This window comes from Neoarius graeffei, chromosome 8 (assembly GCF_027579695.1).
Source record: "Neoarius graeffei isolate fNeoGra1 chromosome 8, fNeoGra1.pri, whole genome shotgun sequence".
Lineage (NCBI taxonomy): Eukaryota > Metazoa > Chordata > Actinopteri > Siluriformes > Ariidae > Neoarius > Neoarius graeffei.
In genome coordinates, this window is record NC_083576.1 from 86,005,673 (window position 1) to 86,026,656 (window position 20,984).

The following is a 20,984-nucleotide window of genomic DNA, read 5'->3' on the forward strand; positions in this document are numbered from 1 at the left end:
GGCTTTACATGAAACTAGTGTTGTGTTAGTTGTGTCATCATTGTGCTATCTTTCTTTCTTATGGTGTGAGTAATTTTTCAACCACAAAACGTTAAAGTATACTTTAGGACTTATTTTTGTACTTCATAATTGTTTTGCGCATACTTTGCATGGAAGGAAAATTGACGTGGTGATCTTTGTTTACATGAAAGTAGTATCATGCTAGCTAGTAGGGGGTAGGGCTTTCCTTAATGTCATGCAGATGAGCACCATTATGTGCCCGCCCTACACCCAGAGTAGCTGAGATGGAAAACTTTGAGGGCGATTTTCTCCCTTTTCTGTTTTAAGAAGTATACACTTTCAAAAGGCCACACATTCTTCAAATATTGTCAGATATCCACATGGAAGGCATCATTGGAAAGCTTAGAAACTGTACTTTCTGAATCTGTCAATAACTCAAAATGCCCCCAGGCAGACATGTGTCCCTGGATTCTGTGATCTGCCACAAATGTCCTATCCAATACCATTGTGAGACTGAACAATAGGACTCAATGACTATGTTAAGGTGAAAAAAACCCCAAAACATTTATACATTTTTTTAGAAAAAATAAAAATGTTGTAATTCTGCAACGTCGGGTCTTACCAGGAAGAAAGCAGTTAAAAGGAAACATTTCAGCTCAATTTAACCTTCAGCTTAGTGTCGCTTAAAAGCTTGTTAGTTTCAGAGCAGTGCACAGAAAGAATCAAAGTATAATGTGGAATTTTTCAGAAGAAAGGTAAATCAATGGGACAGGAATTCTCCTTTATACTCAACCTCAATGTCAATGTTTAGAAAAATGTCACTGATTTCTGCTAATCTGCCTTGCAGAGAAATCTGTCAAAAAAAAAAAACACTAAGAATACAAAGCATCTGTACACCCCGGGCCAATGACTTGATCTACTTGGTCTACTTCATTCCTGTTCTATGATTGAAGGCAAGGCTGATTTGCATATTCAAATTTTCAAATGCTCCTCTTAGCACCTTCAGGCTCTGAGGAAAAGCCAAGAAATGTGCAAATGTACTGGTGTGCCTTTGGCAGGCTTTGTTTGGAATGACTGGAGCTTGGCTGGTGTGCTTTCTCCTGACGTACTTCGATGTTCTGCCCACTTCGCCACATGAGTACAGCTACCAGGCCTGGACAGACATCAACCTGGACGCAGTTAGCAGTGCTGAATGGTTCTTCATGCCTTATCCAGGTGGGTGTGTTAGTAAAACTTCCACATGTACTGTATAGAAGAAGAAGTCTTTATTTATCACACATTCACTAGAGCACATGGATACAGAAGGAGGGGAAAGTGCTGTTCATTTACTCCACACACACATTTTTCCTGCCAGTCCAGGGAATCAAACTGGCAACCCTTTGGGCCCAAGGCTACTTCCCTAAACTTTAGGCCATGGCTGATCCTGGCAACTTCAGACTTATTGGCACTAGTGATGCATTGATAATGATACTGTTTCAATACCATATCCATTTATTTGATGCTCTGATTTAAAAAAAAAAAAAAATCCAATACCAGGTAACATAATCCTAGCTCTAATAAGCAGGCAGCAATCTGACAAATCTAACAAAATGACAGCAATCTGAATATATTTCATGATTTATCATCAAAGTAAAGCAGACTGCAAACTATGGTCTGCTGAAGGAACTACAGCCTCTGGATAAAGCTCATACACAGAGGTATTCTGAAGTGTGCAGAGAATCTATCACACGAGTAAGTAATTAAGTAAGTTTTATTTATACTTCTTCTTTGTGTTTCAGCTGTTCCTGTTAGAGGTCTCTACAGCAGACCATCATGATCCACATATTTGATTTGGTATAGGTTTTACATTGGATGTCCTTCCTACCGTATTGGCAACCCTCTCTAACCTATCCAGGCTTGGGACTGGCACTAGGGGAGTGTAAAAGTGGCCCCCCATACAGTGCAGCTTTTACTCTAGTGAAAGCCTGTTGGCACTGCTCCATCCACTGGACCGGATCTGGTGCTCCCTTTTTAGTGAGATCAGTTAGTAGCCTGGTGATGTCCAAATAATTAGGTATGAACCTACCAGAGGTGGAAAAACCCGGGTGCAGAAAGTAAAAACCCTGCCACATTTTTGCTCCAGCCAATTCAGTGAACCAGCTGATCCTATTTACCACATCCCCTAAGCCAGGTTGATGAGCTAATTGGTGAAATCATCTGTGTTGAGAGCACAGGCAGAAGGAAAACCTAAGCAGGACTTTTACTTTGTCAATCCAGTTTTTCCACCTCTGGAACCTACGATAGTAGCCAGCCAGCCCTAGGAACTGTCTCACCCCCTTTTTGGTCTTGGTCCTCGGGCAGGCCACAATCGCTGCATTCTTGTTAATTTGGGGACACACCTACCCATGACCCAAGTGGAAACCCAGATACCGTACTTCCACCCACCCAATTTCACACTTTTCACAGGTTAGCTGTGAGACTGATACACGTCTCAGCTACTCTAGGATGGCCCTAAGGTGTTCCAGGTGCCGCAGCCAATCATTGCTATAAATAATGATGTCATCGAGGTACACTGCCGTGTAGGCAGCGTGAGGGTGGGGGACCTTGTCCATGAGCCGCTGGAACGTAGCAGGAGCCCCAAATAACCTAAAAGGATGTGTGACAAATTGTTGTAACCCAAACGATGTGGAAAAGGCCATTTTCTCTTGGGATAGAGGAGTCAAAGGGATCTGCCAATATCCCTTTGTTAGTCAATCAGTCAAAGAGTCCCATATATGTTTTCGTACGTACATTGGGGAGTGTCTGTTAGAGAGCACACTCTGTCTAGGCCATCGGCATGGTGAGGTAGGGTGGCCAGTTCCTTTCCTCGCCACCTTTAACTTCCCCAGTGTTTCCACCAGGTCCCCATTCACTGCTGGGTGGACAGGAGGCAAGCCCCAGATCACTGTCCGAGGCAAGGCTCGAACCAGGGACCGTTTGCTTAGTGGTCAAGTGCTCTAACCACTTGGCCACTTTGCCTCCCCTTTGTTAGATCCAGTGTCAAATAAAAGTGAGCAGTGCCTAAATGATTGAACAACTCATCAATGCAAGGCATTGGGTATGCATCAAATTTAGACACCGTGTTGACGTTTCTATAGTCCACACAGAACCGGAACAACCCATCAGTCTTGGGAACCAGGACCACTAGGCTGCTCCAGTCATTGTGGGACAACTCAATTATGCCCATTTTGAGCATGGCCTTGAGTTCATCCCAAACCACCTTTTTTTTGTGTTCAGGCAAGTGGTCAGGGCGGCTATGCACCACCTAGTCTGGCTAATGCGACTTCAAAGCTCTACGAGCTATTGGTCTGGCCAAGATATTAAGCCCAACCGTTTCCCAGAGCCCGTGGTTGACCTGCCTCCCTGAAATGCCTCAGTTTGCTACTGGTCGAAGCCAGAAAAGGCTGTGACGAAGCTTAAACCAATCATATCACTCTTTCCTCTGACGTATGTGACGCGATAGGGCTAACTGGTAGATTAAACCATAGACATCCTGTTATTAAACTCTTACCGAAGCCGGTCGGGAGCAAGGCGAAAACATCCTTCCTTTCAATAAATACCTCCAGGGCTGCTCTTTGCTCCGTTTTCAATGAGAACTTCCCGTTGAATGCTTTCAATACAGCTTCATTCATTCGTGAATGAAGCACTTCCGGCATAGATTCTGTAAACAATCTATGGCTTCCGGTCGCAGTTCTACTACGTCACTGCCTTGAACACGCCTCTACCCAGGGCCGTTGGAGATGCTCAAAGTTGATTGGTTCCCGATTTTTCGGGAGCTTGGAAGAGCTGTAGATAGCTTGCCTGGCCAGACTAAGCTTGCAACAGGCCCTCGTGTTACGTCACGCTTAGGATGGGCGGGCCCAGGCTATGCACCACCACCCCTTGGGCCGTCTCAATGTGATGTTCTATGAGGTGGGTGTGGCTGGGAAGGGGTGAGAACACATCAGAAAATTTCTTCTGCAACTTGGCCACCTCCATGAGTTGGGCTGGTGAGAGGTAATCTCCACAAGGGACCGGAGTGGCTTGAGATGTTACTTTTTTTACCTTTGGCCCCAGCTCCACCTTCTCTGGAACTACCAATGCCAGTGCCATGGGGATCCCTTTGTTCCAATGTTTTAACAGGTTAAGGTGGTAGATTTGTAATGCCTTGCCCCATCCATTCACCTCACCTCATAGTCAACGTCCGTGACTCGCCGTGTGACCATGAAGGGCCCTTGCCACTTGGCAATTAATTTGGAGCTCGATATAGGCAATAATACAAGTACCTTGTCTCCTGGTGTGAACTCTCTAAGGCACGTGCCCCTGTCGTACAGCCAGATTTGATATTCTTGTGCCTGCCATAAATTCTCTTGGGTTAAGTGCATGAGGGTGTGGAGTTTTGTGCACAGGTCAAGAATATATTGAATTTCATTCTTGCTAGGTGAAGGTCCCTCCTCCCAGTTTTCTCATAGTATGTCCAAAATGCCACGTGACTTATGCCCATATAATAGCTCAAACGGTGAAAAACCTGTGGAGGCTTGCAGGACCTCTCATACTGCAAATAACAGGGGCTCAAGCCATTTATCCCAATTACATGCATCCTCACTTACAAATTTCCGAATTAAGTTTCTGAGTGTCTGATTAAACCGTTCCACAAAACCATCTGTTTGTGGGTGATAGACACTGGTGAGGATAGACTTAATTCCCAATAACCCATACAATTCGTGCAGTGTGCATGATATAAATGGTCTGTCAGGATTTCTTTCGGAATCCTGACCCAGGAGATAATACGGAAGAGTGCTTCCACAATACTGCATTCTGAGATATTGCAGAGAGGCACCACTTCCAGATATCGCATTGCATAGTCCACCAGAACTAAAATAAAGCGATATTCCCATGCTCACCGATCTAATGGCCCAAAAAGATCCATACCAATTCTCTCAAAAGGGGTCTCAATTAGAGGTAGAGGGCGCAAAGGCTCTTTTGGAGTGGCTGCAGGATTTACTAATTGGCATTCGCGGCACGCCACACACCACTGATGAACATCCCCATGAATCCATGGCCAATAGAACTGGGCCATTATTCGGGCTAGTGTTTTATCCTGCCCTAAGTGTCCGGCCATGGGATTAAAGTGAGCCGCATGGAATACGAGTTCCCTATGGCTCTTCGGGATTAACAACTGGGTTATCTGTTCACTGGTTTGAGTGTCCTGTGTCACTCAGTACAAACTATCCTTAATAATAGTGAAATATGGGAAGGCTGGTGTCGTGCTTGGCTGGAGAGTTTGACCATTGATTATTCTCACTTGGTCAATGCATGATGCAGAGTCTCGTCTCGTGACTGCTCTAATGGGAAATCCTCAAGGGAATCCCTGAGAGAGGGAGGATGGGCAAGCTGCTCCTCACTCCTTATACTGCCCTGATGTGGTGCTGATGTAGACAGCTCTGTGGCAGCTTCCCCAGTCAGTGCCACATTGGGATCTTCCTGTGACATACTAATGCAGGACCCACCTCTTACTATGTGTTCCATCAGTTCTTTAAACCCTGGCCAATCAGTCCCCAAAGTCAGTGAGTGAGTGAGATGAGGATTAACCGCCACCTTTATTCTATGCTTTTGGCCCCGGAATAGAATATGGACAGACACTAGAGGATAATTGTGAACATCCCCATGCACACACAACACCTTCACCACTTGTGCTCTCCCCAGTGCCTGACCTTGCACCAGGCTTTGGTGAATTGAGGTCTGATTACAACCAGAATCCACCAACATGTGATATGTATCCCCTTGGACACTTACCAGTATGTGATATGTTCTGGCCCAATTGGGGGTGGTCTCTGGTGCATTGGGGATCTGGATCACAGCTCCCACCTCCTTCGTGGAGCCCTGATGCTGGAGATGCTCCGGCTCCCCACCGTGCCAGTACACCGGTTCAGGCTTTCCCTCTGCACTGGTGTTATAGGCATCACTCACCTGAGGGGGAGAAGACAAAGACATGGAAGAGGGAGATGGGAGGACACCACAGGTGCGACAGGCCAGCTGGGGAGGAGCCGACCCCTGCCTCCACGGTGGGGGAATGGGGCAAGGAAGGGATGGGGGAAGGAGAGAGAGAAAAGAAATGAGGAGAGGTGCCTCGTCCACCTGCCATTGGACCCGCCACCAGATGGTCCTCCACCAACTCGGTGGTTTGTTCTAGCAATGCCGAGCGATGACACTGGACCGATTCTGCCATTCCTTCCGGAAGTTGAGAGATTAACTGTTCCAGTGTCACCAGATCAATGATCCCATCAGCATTGCGGTCTTCCGCCCTCAGCCCCCGCCGGCAGGTGTCCTGGAGTTGTTGGCCGAATGCAAACGGCCGGCTGACCTCCTCCAACGTTAGCGTCTGGAAGCACAGGTGATGTTGTTCCAGTGAGCGGCCGACACACTGCAGGATGGCTCTCTTTAGGTCGGCGTAAATGAGCCGGCTGTTGGCAGGGAGCTGCTGCACTGTGAGCTGCACCTTGCCAGTCAGGAGCAGAAGGAGGTGCTGCTTGAGTGGCCACCCCCACATTTCAGCTGCTTGCTCAAAGAGAGTGATGAAGGCTTCTTGATCGTCATGCAGGCCCATCCTCACAAGGGTGACATGAGGAGGGTCCACTGTGGTGGCGGTCGAAGCCCCTGCTGACACAAGCAGATGCTGGAACATCTGGCAATCTTCCTGCTGGGCCAGCACCAAGGCTTCAAAGCATTGCTTTTGCTCCTTCCAGAGAGTGGTCAGTGCTTGATGCTGGTTCTGCTGGGTAGTAGTGAGGGCATGGATGAGCTCCTTAAATGGGGAGGACTACATGTGGTGGTTCCCTTCTGTACATCCCAGGTTTCGGCACCACTATAATAAGTCCCTGATGTGGGTGGAGTACAGAAGCACTGCAAGCGGTAGCTGATTTGATATGTTGTCTTTGTATGATGTTCAATGAAATACAGGGTTTCCCTGATTTGCAAATCTTCACATTCTGTTTTTATTTCCAGTTTACACAGCATCCCAACATTTTTGGAATTGGGGTTGTAATTCAGTGATTCATACTCATTCCTTTCATGGAATAAAACTCATTTTTAATAAGAAGGTCTTCACATAAATATGAGTATTTCCTTTCAAAATCATAAGTGGAAAAATTATTGGCATCCCTGAAGAACATTTATAATAAACATGAACAAAGAATATGTGCTATTTATGCCACTGCCATGTCAACAATTCAGTTTGAAAGACTTGAACAATTTTCAAGTTTAAAAGGGGTTGCACAAGAGAACCCACAAAAAAATGCAGAGCCTGAACATCAATCAAGCGTCTTTGAAATGAACAATGAGATAGAAAATTCCTCCAAACCCACTATGGTACAGTGTGGTGGTGGATTATTGATGCTTTGGGGTTGTTTGTGTCGCTGTTGGTGTTCCAGAAACTCTTCTAAAGATGGATGGATCATTAATTATGTAATACCACAAGATTTTAACCTGAAAGTTAATCTCTGTCTGATAATGTGGGTGATTGAAACAATGTGTAAACTCATCACAGACAACAATCTCTCTCTATCTCTATCTATCTATCTCTCTCTCTGGCATTTTTTTTTGTCTTGGCTGCATTTTGCACTTAAATGAGTAACAGTGTTGTGTTTTAATCATACAAATGAACAATACAATACATAAATACAATCACAATACATAAAAGTGGTGAGCTAGCATCCACACTAATTACCTGTCCTGAGCAATGTGTACATTGTAGTCCATCCTAAGGACAGAATTCAATCTCTCTCTCTCTCTCTCTCTCTCTGGCATTTTTTTTTTGTCTTGGCTGCATTTTGCACTTAAATGAGTAACAGTGTTGTGTTTTAAACATAGAAATGAACAATACAATACATAAATACAATCACAATACATAAAAGTGGTGAGCTAGCATCCACACTAATTACCTGTCCTGAGTTTCCCAAAAGCATTGCAGCACAAAGATCATTGTTAAATGGTAGAGGGAGCAATACAATGAATGCTCTCTCTCCTAAACCGTAAGTGCTAAAGAAGGCAACTGGACTTGTTTGAAATCCTTGAAGACATTTCACCTCTCATCCGAAAGGCTTCTTCAGTTCTGTTTGACTAGTGGGGAGTTCCAGGTATTTATCCTCTAGTGCAGGGGTGTCCAAACTGATCCATAAAGGGCCATGTGGCTGCAGGTTTTCATTCCAGCCATCCAGCAGCACACCTGACTTGGCTCATTCAATCAACTGAACTGTCTTCACACAGTCAAATACTTGCAGCCACACCCACCCTTGATTAAAGGGTGGGTGTGTCAGTTGATTGAATAAGCCAAATCAGGTGTGCTGCTGCATGGCTGGAATGAAAACCTGCAGCCACACGGACCTTTATGGATCAGTTTGGACACCCCTGCTCTAGTGGACCAAAAGCAACCCTAAAGAGAGTCGTTGAGGTCACATGGGTCATTGACCCTCTAAGTCATCCTGTAGGTGTTAGGGTCACTGGAGGCCGGGTGTGAACAGTGTTAGTAGCCTAGAGAGTTGTTAGGGTGATCTGTGGGTCGTTGGCTCTCTCTGTCATCATGTGAGTTATTGAAGTCAACTTGGTGTGGCTGTGTATTCAGTTGTCTGGGAAGTGTGCCAAGGACTGCATTGTAGGTGGCTGATAAGTGGTGTCTCAGACCACCTCCTCTGTTCAGCAATGGATGTTCCAGGTTGACAAAGATGGATTATTTTACTCATCTATCAAACCACTGGTCTTCTCTGGCTAAAATGTGTACATTGTAGTCCATCCTAAGGACAGAATACCCAGACACAAACAGGACAAGGTAGTGTACAACATAATTCAATGCAGTGAGGAATGCACAGACCTGTTCATTGGAGAAATTAAACAACTGCTTCACAAGTGCATGGCTCAACACAGGAGAGCCAGTTCCCCAGGCCAGGACTCTGCAGTCTATCTTCATCTCAGTAACAAAGTACACTCATTTCAGGACTTTAATGTATCCATTTTAGCCAGAGAAGACTGATTTCTATTGCTATTGGAGTTCCGAGATGGTTTGCTGCTGCACACACACACCGTGTATCCTGTGTGTAAATGTTTTGCTGAGATAAAAATCATCCCACATTTTATGATTCCAGAGATTGCCAGAGATTTGGGTACCGTGAAATTTGAAGTTGTGAACCCTTTCAACATATTCACTATCTTTAAAAAGTGGTGGGGGTCTGCACTGCACTTCCTGAAATCAATGATCAATGAGTTCTTTGCTTTTCTTTGTGTTTAATGTCAAATTGTTAGCTGAGCACCACCTTGCCAGTTTCAGAACCTTGTCCCTGTATGCAGACTCATGTCCCCCTGATATGAGCCCAAGTACTGTTGTGTCATCTGCAAAGTTTATGATGGTATTTGTTAAATGGGTTGGTGTACAGTCCTAAGTGTACAGTGAGTAGTGAATACAGTGTTGGGCTCTGCACACAGCCTTGTGATGGTGGAGGAGAGATGGGGTCCAAGCTTGACAGTCTGTGGGTGATCTGTTAGAATAGGGTGACCAGACGTCCCCATTTTCCAGGGACAGTTCCCATTTTTGGTGGCCTGTCCCCGGCTGGAGCTGTCACCGGAAATGTCCCCATTTTTAACCATGACCGACAGACCAGAGAAAAAAAAAAACTCAGGCCGAAATATCTACCAGATTTCAGTAGATGCCTCGCGTATTGTTTTATGGATCACTTTAAGACAGGCTCAGGCCGATAGTAGAGATGCTCTAGAATAATGTTTCTCAAGCACCCTCTAATGGGCCGTGATTTTTTTTTTCAAGTTGAAGCTAATTTTTTACTTGTAGTAGGGTACAATTGCTGGGTTGCATCCAACGTCACATCCACCTCATTAAGCTACGGTCATACTACAGCTTGCGATGCTTTGCGATGGGTCATCAATGAAAATGAGGCATTTTGTCGGCGATGCATGGTGATATACACGTGAGCTAAAAGTTGTGGTCACACAGTAGGTGAGCAATTAACTGTCATGCCTTCGTGCGCTTGAGTCTGGAGCAGCTTGTGTGGCCGCACTCTCTCACAAAGCGCATTGTGTGTGCACTTGGGATCTGATCATTATGGGAAACACCTGATACTAATTTGATTGCAGTCAGCAAGCTCATATACAGACGCTGTTTTCACAGAGACTTGGTGAAGTATCATCGTCATGTTTGTCTCTAATCATGTTTATAACGCTGTTAAAATACTCTGCTTTATGATTCTGTTTTCTGTTTTGCTTTTGTTTTTGTAAATATCACGCCTGCTAATAAACACTCTTCCTGCACTTAGATCCGTCTACCACCGTCTATCTTGTAGTGTCCTGATCCCCAGATCTTTAACCCAACTGGATATAAAATGTTGTACTCCTCCATGCTCTTCCAAATTTTCAACTGTCCGTGTAGAACGATGTCTGCAGCACCAAGTAGTTTGAGATGTCGGGGAACTCAACGGATGGATAATTTTCCAACTCAAAGGAAAAATCATTTTTGTTAACATGTAAGGATCTAATCCCATTGAGTGGTTTCTATATCCACTTCTTTTGAGTGTACTTCTTGGTTTTAATAACTTGCTTGTTTGCTGTACACAAACATGCAATAAGTTCTTGTGTTAATGGACCAGACTCCACTTTTGGATCATTAATCCCTTCTGACTGAGAATGCCCTGCATGCATGATTTGGCTTCTGATACATCCATACAGTTTTAAATACAATACCTACAATTAAAAACAGTTTGTTTTTCTTGCATTTATTTAATTCCTGGGCTCCCATCTGTAACAGGGAGTGATGTTGCATCCCATTAATGCACTTTTGTTAGGCTTTGGGACTATCTTGGCCTCTAGAGGCCACTATTATATCTTTACCATGTCATGTTTGTTTTGACAGCTAGGGGGTTTGTGTTTTTGTTTTGTCAGCCATGTGCTTCTTTGTTTTTCATGTGCCTTTTGCCCCACCTTGTCTTAATTGCCAATTTTGTCCTGGTCATGTGTTCAATTACTTTGGGTATTTATACTACCCCATTTTGTCCTGCTAGTCACTGAGTCTTTGTGTTGTTTTATGGTTAGTCTCTTGTGTACTATGTGCTCTAGCCCTTTGTCTTTGATAGTTGCTCTTTGGGACTTTTTGACTATTTTTTGTTACTTGGAACTTTGCCTTTTGTATCTTCTGTGCATTTGGATTTTTGCCTTCTCTTCCTTGGTTTTGGATGTTTTGAACTCTTGGAACTTTTGGGTTTTTTCCCTTTTATCTTCTGTGTTGGATTTACCTGTCTGGCTGATATTTTTCCTTTGTGGATTTTTGTTTCATCCCAAGCTGTGGGTTTTTTCTGGACTTCTGAACTTTGGCAAATAAACTTCATTAAACCTTAGCTTTGTTCTCACTCCTTTGCACTTGAGTCATCCCTCTGCTCACCCTAGAGGGTTGTGAAGTAGCTGAGCCGTCCAGCTCAGCCTTCACTGCAGGGTGGTCACCAAACTGAAGAAAAGGAAGCACAACGGGAACGTACGGTGCAAATGCGGCGGAGCAGATTTATTTGCAGTACTCTACAGTGCAATAACAAAAAAAACTTTTCAAAAATAAACAAAGAAGAAAAAAAATCAACACAATGGTTGTCAAATAAAACTACCTATAAATCTACAATAAGCACAAAAAACCAGCTTTCAACAGACAGTCTCCAACACCAGTCTTTCTCCTAAGCTCCCACACCCAGACTGAGAAAACTGCTGTTTTTATACACTGCCTAATTGAAAAATTACCTAATTAACTGAATAAGTGGTTGAAACCATTCTGACAAAACAAAAAGGTGAGACAACAAAATTATACTACTCTAAATCCCTGTTAAAATACATGCATGTACATTCTACATTACTATTAAGAAAAATATATTCTCAGTATAAAACATACATCACATCAAATCGTCATTACTGCATCCCAAATGCACATTTAACCCATAATCATTTTACTTTCATCCCTACGGTCATAAATGTCTCTGATTGGCTATTTGGGAAATAAAACATCCCAGTTCCCACAGCTCGTGTTTTCCAGGGGAAAGAAAGTTTGTGCACCAGGAAGTGTGAGTGTTTGTGTTTGTGTATGCAATATGTGTTGAATGGAATGGGAGTATGGAGCAATCTCGGCGGGTACCTCACCGAGCGCTGTACCGATTAGTCCATTGGGTGAGTACTGAAAGTACTTGAAATGTTTAGTGCTGCAAAGAACTCCAAACGCGGTTGCCGGCTCCGCGATTGAGAGTCCAATATTTGTGTGTGTGTGTGTGTGTGTGTGCAGGTGTCCGTGTTAGTGCCTGCCAGATAACATTAGCAGACTAAATTGTAGCGCAAAAGTCTGACACGTTTGTGGAAAGGCAGGGCTGCCTTTTCACATTTCCCCCTTCCTCTGGAGACTCGCCACTAGGGTGGCGAGACAAGTAATTCGCCACTGTGTTCTGCTTGCCCGCCCGATAGCGGACCTGGAAACTGTAGGGCTGCAAAGCCAAAAACCATCGGGTGATACGGGCATTTGTGTCCATCTGCCCAAGCCACTTCAAGGCCCGGTGGTCAGTCTCTAAAACAAATTGTCTACCTAAAAGGTAGTAACGAAAAGCGTCAAGGGCCCATTTAACAGCAAGGCACTCTAGCTCAACAGCTGAGTACCTGGTCTCTCTTGGAAAGAGTTTGCGGTTGATATAAGCCACAGGGCGCTGCTGATCTCCTTCCCCTTGAAGCAGAACTGCCCCCAGACCGACCCCCGAGGCATCAGTCTGGACAGTCATCGGCTGCTTGAAGTCCGGACTCTGCAGCACTGGCCCACTGCAGAGAGCCTCCTTCAGGTCTCTGAAGGCCTTATCATGCTGCTCCTCCCATCTGACTCGGACAGAGCCAGCCTTTCTGGTGAGATCTGTGAGGGGTGCAGCTCTGGTGGCAAAGTTAAGGACAAACCTCCGATACCACCCCGCAAGCCCCAAGAAGGATCGGACCCCCTTCTTGGTCTCTGGTCGCGAGCAGTCCCGGATAGCCTCGATCTTGTCCTGCTGAGGCTTGATCACCCCACGTCCAACAATGTGTCCCAGGTAGCATACCTCCTGCTGAACAAACGCACACTTGTTGGGCTGAATGGTCAGCCCCGCCTTGTGAATGCGACGCAACACTTCAGCCAGGTGCTGCACATGCTCTGCCCAACTGCTGCTGTAGACTATAATGTCATCCAGATAGGCCCCCGCGAAGCTGGCGGTGCCATCCAGCACACGGTCCATCAGACGCTGGAAGGTAGCAGGCGCCCCCTGTAGGCCAAAGGGCATCACGGTAAACTGAAACAGGCCCTGAGGTGTCCTGAAGGCCGTATACGGTCTCGCCTCTTTAGCCAGCGGCACCTGCCAGTAGCCCTTGCTCAGGTCCAGCGTGGTGATGTAATGGGCACCCCCAGACGCTCGATAAGGTCCTCCAGTCTGGGCATGGGGTAAGCGTCGAAATGTGACTGAGCGTTCACCTGCCGAAAGTCAATGCAGAAGCGCATGGTGCCATCTTTCTTCGGCACCAGGACCACCGGACTGCTCCAGGCACTCTCTGAACGCTCAATCACCCCCAGTCTCTGCATCACCTGCAGCTCCTCCTGGAGAGCAGGTACCAAGCGCTCTGGGACTCTATACATCCATTGCCTGGCGGGTGTAGAATCCTTAAGACGGATGGGGTGCTCGGCCACTGATGTGTACCCCGGTTGGTCACTGAACAGGCCTTCAGGGACAATGGCCCGTAGTTCTTGCTGCTGCTGAGGGGTTAGGTGAGCAAGATCCAATGTCCCAGCTGGTTGGTCTATGGGGAAGAACTGTTCTGGGGTGTCCTCTTCTTCCTTCACAGCCTGCACCAACAGCTGTGGACTGAGTGGCGTCTCCCATTCATGCCACTCTTTGAGGAGGTTGACGTGGAATGCCTGCTGCCGTTTCCTTCTCTCTGGCATTTCCAGCTCATACGTGGTTGGTCCCAACTGCCTGGTGATGCAGTAGGGTCCCTGCCACTTAGCCAGCAATTTGCTTTCCTCAGTGGGCAGGAGAAGAAGGACTTTCTGGCCTGGCTGAAAAGTTCTTCGATGTGCACTCTGGTCGTACCAGGTGATCTGAGTCTCCTGGGCACGCTGGAGGTTGTCGCGCACCAGGCTGGCCATCTCCTCCATCTTCTCCCTCATGGCCATGACATAGGAGATCACGCTGGAGGTGGTGGACTTGGGCGACTCCCAGACATCCTTCAGCAGGTCAAGAGGTCCACACACCTGCCGGCCATACAGGAGCTCGAATGGCGAAAACCCAGTGGATGCCTGAGGGACTTCCCGGTAGGCAAACATCAGGTACGGCAGCCAGCGGTCCCAGTCTTTTCCATTGGCCAAGACAAACTTCCTCAGCATGCCTTTCAACGTCTGGTTGTACCTCTCCACGAGGCCATCAGTCTGAGGATGGTAAGGAGTGGTCCTGATCCCTCTAATACCCAATAGCCCATAAACTTGTTTTAAGGTGTTTGACAGGAAGGCTGTTCCCTGATCAGTGAGTATTTCTTGGGGAATCCCTACCCTCGAAAACAACTGTAATAGTGCAAGGGCAATGGATCTAGCAGTGACTTTACGTAGGGGGAATGCTTCAGGATAGCGGGTGGCATAATCACAAATGACCAAAATGTACTGGTAGCCTGACTGTGTGCGTTGCAAGGGTCCTACAATGTCCATACCTATTCTGGTGAATGGGACCTCTATCAATGGAAGTGGCTGAAGTGAATATGGCTTGACTGTGTGTTTGCTGCATAGCTGGCAGGTGGAGCATGTTTTGCAGTGTTTCTGTACATCAGTATACAACCCTGGCCAGTAAAATCTATCAGAGATTCTTTCTAGAGTCTTTACACTTCCCAAATGAGCAGACCAAGGAATGTCATGGCCCAAACACAAAATCTTCTGCCTCAGACAATGGGGTATCACCAGCTGCTCTGCACTGCCACCCTCAGGCTGATGATACAACAAGCCATCATGCACAAAGTAAAACTCTCCCAGCAAAGACTTCTTCTGGCCTGTGCTCACACCATCAACCTCCACCACTTTGCTGAAAAGCTCTTTCAGGGTGTCATCCTTTTCCTGCAACTCTTTCAAGTTCTCAGGCACTTTCCATACATCCTCCCCTGCCTCAGGAATGGCCTCTAACTCTCCAGCAGACAGGACTTTAACTGTACCAACCAGTTTGTCATATCTACGTTGTCGGCATGTCTTCCGGGTTCTTACTTTTGCAGGGGACGGAATAATTTCTCCACTGAATGGCATTTCACTTAAGTCCTTAGCGGCTGACTCCTCAGCCTGAGTCTTTTTAGCCTGTGCCCTGGTAGCAACGCAACTCACTGGTAGAGTAGCCTGCACCAGGTCTGGCAGAATCCACACATCCTGGCCTAAGACCACAGGATGATTTAGACTTTTAACCACACCAACTTCTAAGTGGAACATTTGGTCTTGCACTTTTAAAGACACTAGTGCTATGGGGTACTCGTGCTCATCACCATTCACACATACCACTCTCAATTTTCTGCCCGTCATGGCATCAGGCTGCTGAACCAGGTAGGGTCGCACCAGGGTGTGGGTGCTGCCTGTGTCCAGGAGAGCCATCGCCGATTTATCATTTACCGCGACCTCCATTACTGGCAATCTGCTGGCATGCATGGTCTCAGTCATAGGTCTAGGCCCAGAAACTGTACTAGCCCCTTTCACTTTCTTCACCGGACAAACTCTCGCCCAATGGCCAGATTTACCACAAAAATGACAAACAGTATGTATGTTAGCAGGTGTGTTGGTGGATGTGTCAAAAGGTTTAGGCTGAGGGTGGTGTTGTGGTGAGTACTGTCTGTGGGATGGACCCCTACTCTGAATACTACTCCCTGGACCAGGACCAACTCCACTCCCATTTCCCCCAGACTTACCCTTCTGAGGTGCTCTGCTGCTGCCATGGAACCGGAAGTCCTTTGGTCCTCGGCGGGCTGCCAGGAAGGCATCCACCAGGTCTGCTGCCTTCAGACCGGTGTTGGGGTTGTGCTCTTTGACCCACACCCTCAACTCTGGAGCAAGAGAGCATAAAAACTGCTCCAAGATGAGGATCTCACCAATCTCCTCAATGGTGCGCTCAGCTGGCCGTATCCATTTTTGGTACAGGTCCTTCAGACGGTTGTAAAACTCTTTTGGAGTCTCACCAGGTTGAACGTCCGGCTCCCTGAATCATAACCGGTAGCTCTCAGTGCTGATTTCGTACTTGGCCAAGATGGCCTCCTTGACCTTGTAGTAATCCGCTGCCTCGTATGGGTCCATAGCGACGTAGGCAGCCCGAGCCTTGCCAGTCAAGTATGGCACAAGGAATGTGGCCCACTCAGCTGGAGGCCACCTGTAGGCTGTAGCTAGACGTTCAAAGGTGGTCATGTACTGCTCCACATCCTCACCGTCCTCTAGCCTAGGCACTGCTACTCGAGTCCACGTTGCTGGTGCTGGGGCTGCTGGATCGGGACACAGGGATGGTGGAAAGACTAGAGGAGCTGCCGGAGGCCTCACCGGCATCCCAGGGGGTGCTGATGGTGCTGCGGGTGGTGCTGCTGATGGAGCTGGATACACTGGTGCTGGTGCTACTGCTGTCGCTGCTGCAGGTGGTACAGGAGGTGGTGTCCAGGATGGCATCACGGGAGGTGGTACTGCTGTCGCTGTGCCTGGTACAGGGTATACAGGGTATACAGATTAATCAGGGTTAGTATATATGAGAGTTTTTTTCTTTGTTTTTTGTAAAGGCTTTACCCCGTTTAAAACAAAACAAAAAACAAACAACAAAGAAAAAAACTCCCATATATACTAACCCTGATTAACCTGTATACCCTGTATGCCCCCACATTTTGTATGCTGCTGAATCTGTCCTTTTTTCAGTAGCTTTGTATAAACAAAAACCGCTAAATGTAATGCAATGTTATGTAAGGTGATCGCCTAGGCATTCTCATTGTGAAAAGTAAGTCACATGTACATGGACTGGCATTTAATGTTGTATTTGTTTTTTGTCTGTTCATATTCTTTTTGGGGGAGAAGAGTCAGTTTAAAAATGCCGTTAAATGCATAGGCCTATAGGCCAAGTTTAATGACCTTGAGGTTATCAGAGGTCATATGTCATTTTACAAATGAAAAATGAATTCAGCACCCAAACATTTAACAAACAAGGCCATTTGCTAACTTCATTAATGATTTTAGTACATTTCATTCCTTAGAAAGCTGAGAAACTGGGTTCAGCTGAGACGTTTACAGGCCCAAAGTTCAATGACCTCTAGAGGTCAACAGAGGTCAGATAGAGCTCGGCATATTGCATATTTGAATTCAGCACACCCAAATTGACAAAATAAGACTGTTTGCCGACTTTGTCTCAAAAATGCCTTTAACTCCTTAAATAAGCACTTTTTTGAATTTTGGTACCAGTCTATTGGTCTCACCTTAGGAACACCTTTTTTAGTCTCATCGTCCACTGAGTCTCTCCTGTTCCTTTCATCCGTCCCCTGAAATTCCTCCTTCAGGGCAGTGGGGTCTCCCGACCGTGAGTGTCTCTTCCATCCTGGGCATGATGGCAAGGGCATTGGCATCTACTATGGAATCTATTGGGGATTACTATGCCTGTGCATGCCTCTCTGGTGCCCCGACTCTGCCCACCCATGCTTTTAACCATGGTATTGCAGTGGAGGGCCTGGGCTGCATCCTGGCAGGACTGTGGGGTAGTGGAAACAGGACAACTTCATACAGCCAAAACATTGCTGCCTTGGGGATCACTAGGGTAGATTTTTAGATAATAATAATAATAATAATAATAATAACCTACTTATTGCTAATCACTCAAGGACATCATGCAAACATTTGGTTTCTCTATAACTCATAAATTGTGGGCATGAGATGTACATACCTGTGTTAATGCATGTATGCTACTATTCTCATTCTTTATAATGTTAGCAAATTGATTTTAAATGAACTGCAATTGCTAGCTACCAAAGTTAGCATGGATTGAATAAAGTTGCAGTGAGCAGGTTTCATTTCAGTTTGGAACAGCTGTACATAAAGAACGTTTTTATTTACATTGCACTGGAATCAATGGCTGATAACGGCTGATCATCAGGAACAACATACTGGATAAGAGCTGTTATTAGCATCATATATCGATGTTTTTATCTCAGCTAGCCAGTGACAAACTCCTGTCAGGTTATTGTACAGCATGTTGAAATTAAATTCAAATTGAAAATGATGATTTGTAAATAATCTTTGAACTGTATTTCACTCAACACACTACAACAGCACATTATTTGATGTTTTACCTAATGATGTATATATATATATATATATATATATATATATATATATATATATATATATATATATATATATTTTTTTTTTTTTTCAAAATAAATGCTTATTCTAATTTTGATTCTTGCAACACGTTTCAAAAAAAGGTGGGACAGTAAAGCATTTACCAGTTTATAACTTTGCCGTGTTTCGGGTGTTATTTTGTTCCATTCTTCCTGCAAACAGGTCTTAAGGTGTGCAACAGTACGGGCTCGTCACTGTCATAGTTTTCATTTTTAAATTCTCCACACATTCTCTATTGGGGACAGAGGGGACACACCTTCTTCTTCCACAGTAATGTGTGTAGAATGTGGTTTTACATTTTCTTGTTGAAATCCCTGGAAAAGATGTCATCTTGAAGGCAGCATATGTTGCTCCAAAATCTCAGTGTACTTTTCTGCATTAATGCTCCATCACAGAAGTGTAAGTTGTTATGTTATCTATAAACCCAAAGTGGTGAATTTACCTAATCAAATGCTTAGAAAACCAACAAACATCTATTTTTATGTGCTCAGGTTGTAATTAAGACATTGATTTTTTTTTTCCAGCTAACTGTAAACTGCCGTTAGCTAACCACTGCTCCCTAGAGACTAGGGTGACCAGATTTCCCTAGTCTGAAACTGGGACACTTTTGCGCGCGACCCTGCTCGTGCACGCACACCTATTTTTACGTAAACGTGACACTCAGAGAGGTGCTCTTATCATTTTGTTGAAACTCACATTTATCAACATCTCACATGAAATAAAACAAACAGGCATTTTGTTATCTAGTAGCATAGTGGTATACAGATCAGTTAAATTATGGTCAGACAACAGATTTTGTAATGGCTGAGAATAGGCCAGGCTATGTCCATAGGCCAAATTTAAACTGATTTATTTCACCTGTTTGTGAGAACACCAAGAAGAATGCATATGCACATGTAGGCTATATCTCTAAAATTGTATGCACTATAGCATGAACTTAAAAAGTAGATATGTGACCTCAACATAGCCTAGGTCAGAATCGACCTTACTAACCATTCCCCACAACTGAATGAATAAAGCAAGAAGATGTGTACAAAAGTGAACACTTTAATGGAAGGTGCAACAAGCTGTTCAACACAGTAATATGGCCAAACTGTCAGAATGGTATGTTAAACAGAAACAAAAAAGAGACAAGTGATTTGAGAATATATACTACGGAAGCCGAGAGAGGCCCTTCATATAATCCTTTTTTTTATTCACCTTGTCATCCCGAGATAACGACATAATTAATTCAGGATCTCGAGAAAACAACACAACTAATTCGAGATCTCGAGAAAACAAAACAATTATTCCGTGATCTCGAGAAAACAAAACAATTATTTCATGATCTCGAGTAAACAGCTGAGAAATGGTTCATTCAGGTACGCCAAGAGACTTGTGATATGCTGACTTTGGGGCTATTTCTCATTCTGTATAGACGCAACTTTGGTCATTAGAATGTCTGGAATAATCGATCACCTAATAAGGCAATATTTTGATCAGGGGTTGACACAGGGAGAGATTGCATTAAGTCTTTTAATAAGGGATAATTTCAAAATTAGTCCGTGGCACCTCCGCAGAAGACTGGCCCGGCTTCGTCTCTACCGACAGAGATACAGTGATCCAGCTGAGATCATGAAATAATTGTTTTGTTTTCTCGAGATCTCGAATTAGTTGTGTTGTTTTCTCGAGATCCTGAATTAATTATGTCGTTATCTCGGGATAACAAGCTGAATAAAAAAGATTATATGAAGGGCCTCTCACGGCTTCCATAAATATATACTCAAACAAAACAGCAATAAAGGAGGAGAGGGGCGACAGCCCGAGGAAAGCCCCCACAGGAGCGCACATCATTTGCAACATAGGCTACCCAACTCAGTACAAGAACAAAACACTTACAGTGTGTGCAGTAGGCTTCGTGCGCATTGTTCTGCACCTCTCGGAGGAAGGGGTAGGTGCCCTGTAAATCTTTGGAAAAGGTACATTTTCTTTTCGGCATAATTGCTGCGGCATTACTGCTGCTAGCTTCTAGACAAAGAACGTTCGCGCCAGTTCATGTTTATTTTATTGTTGCATGGCAACATGTTCTGTTGTCTGGAATAATGTAGCTAAATAAACACCCATGCCACAGGGCCAGGGGGCAGTAACCAGGAAAGTTTGCAATTCCTGTCAATTCATCAAAATAGTAAATGCAGACATTTCTCCACTAATGATTCCCACGCTGCTCAGTCGCAAATGTCGCGAGTGGCGAAAACCAGGACATATCCGTGTCCCGACAGACTTTTGTCAGGACTCAGGACACACAACCCCAAATCAGGACTGTCCAGGTAAAACCGGGACGTCTGGTCACCCTACTAGAGACTGAATAGGATTTAGCTAAGTAGCAGTGGTTTTTGCTAACATAGTTAGCTGAAAGTTATTGCTAGCTATGTAGGGATAACATTAGCTCTCTTGTGTCAAGTTAAAAGTGATGGGCAGCACGTGATTTTTTTTTTTGTGTGTGTGTGTGAGTTGTAATAGAGTGTAGCAAATCCCTGATGTGGGTGGAATACTAAAGCACAGCAGGCAGGGAATGTGATTCACACATACCTTTATT

At 45.1% G+C, this 20,984-nt stretch overlaps 1 protein-coding gene across 1 annotated transcript in view; it reads left to right on the forward strand.

Moving 5' to 3' along the window:
- The window catches only part of si:dkey-106n21.1 (solute carrier family 23 member 1), a 146,145-nt gene that overhangs the window by 43,743 nt on the left and 81,418 nt on the right, over window positions 1–20,984 (forward strand). Inside the window, exons 6-7 of the mRNA XM_060926757.1 lie at window positions 1,059–1,215; window positions 17,572–17,825. Coding sequence (XP_060782740.1) covers window positions 1,059–1,215; window positions 17,572–17,825 — 411 coding nt within the window. The remainder of the gene's footprint in view (window positions 1–1,058; window positions 1,216–17,571; window positions 17,826–20,984) is intronic.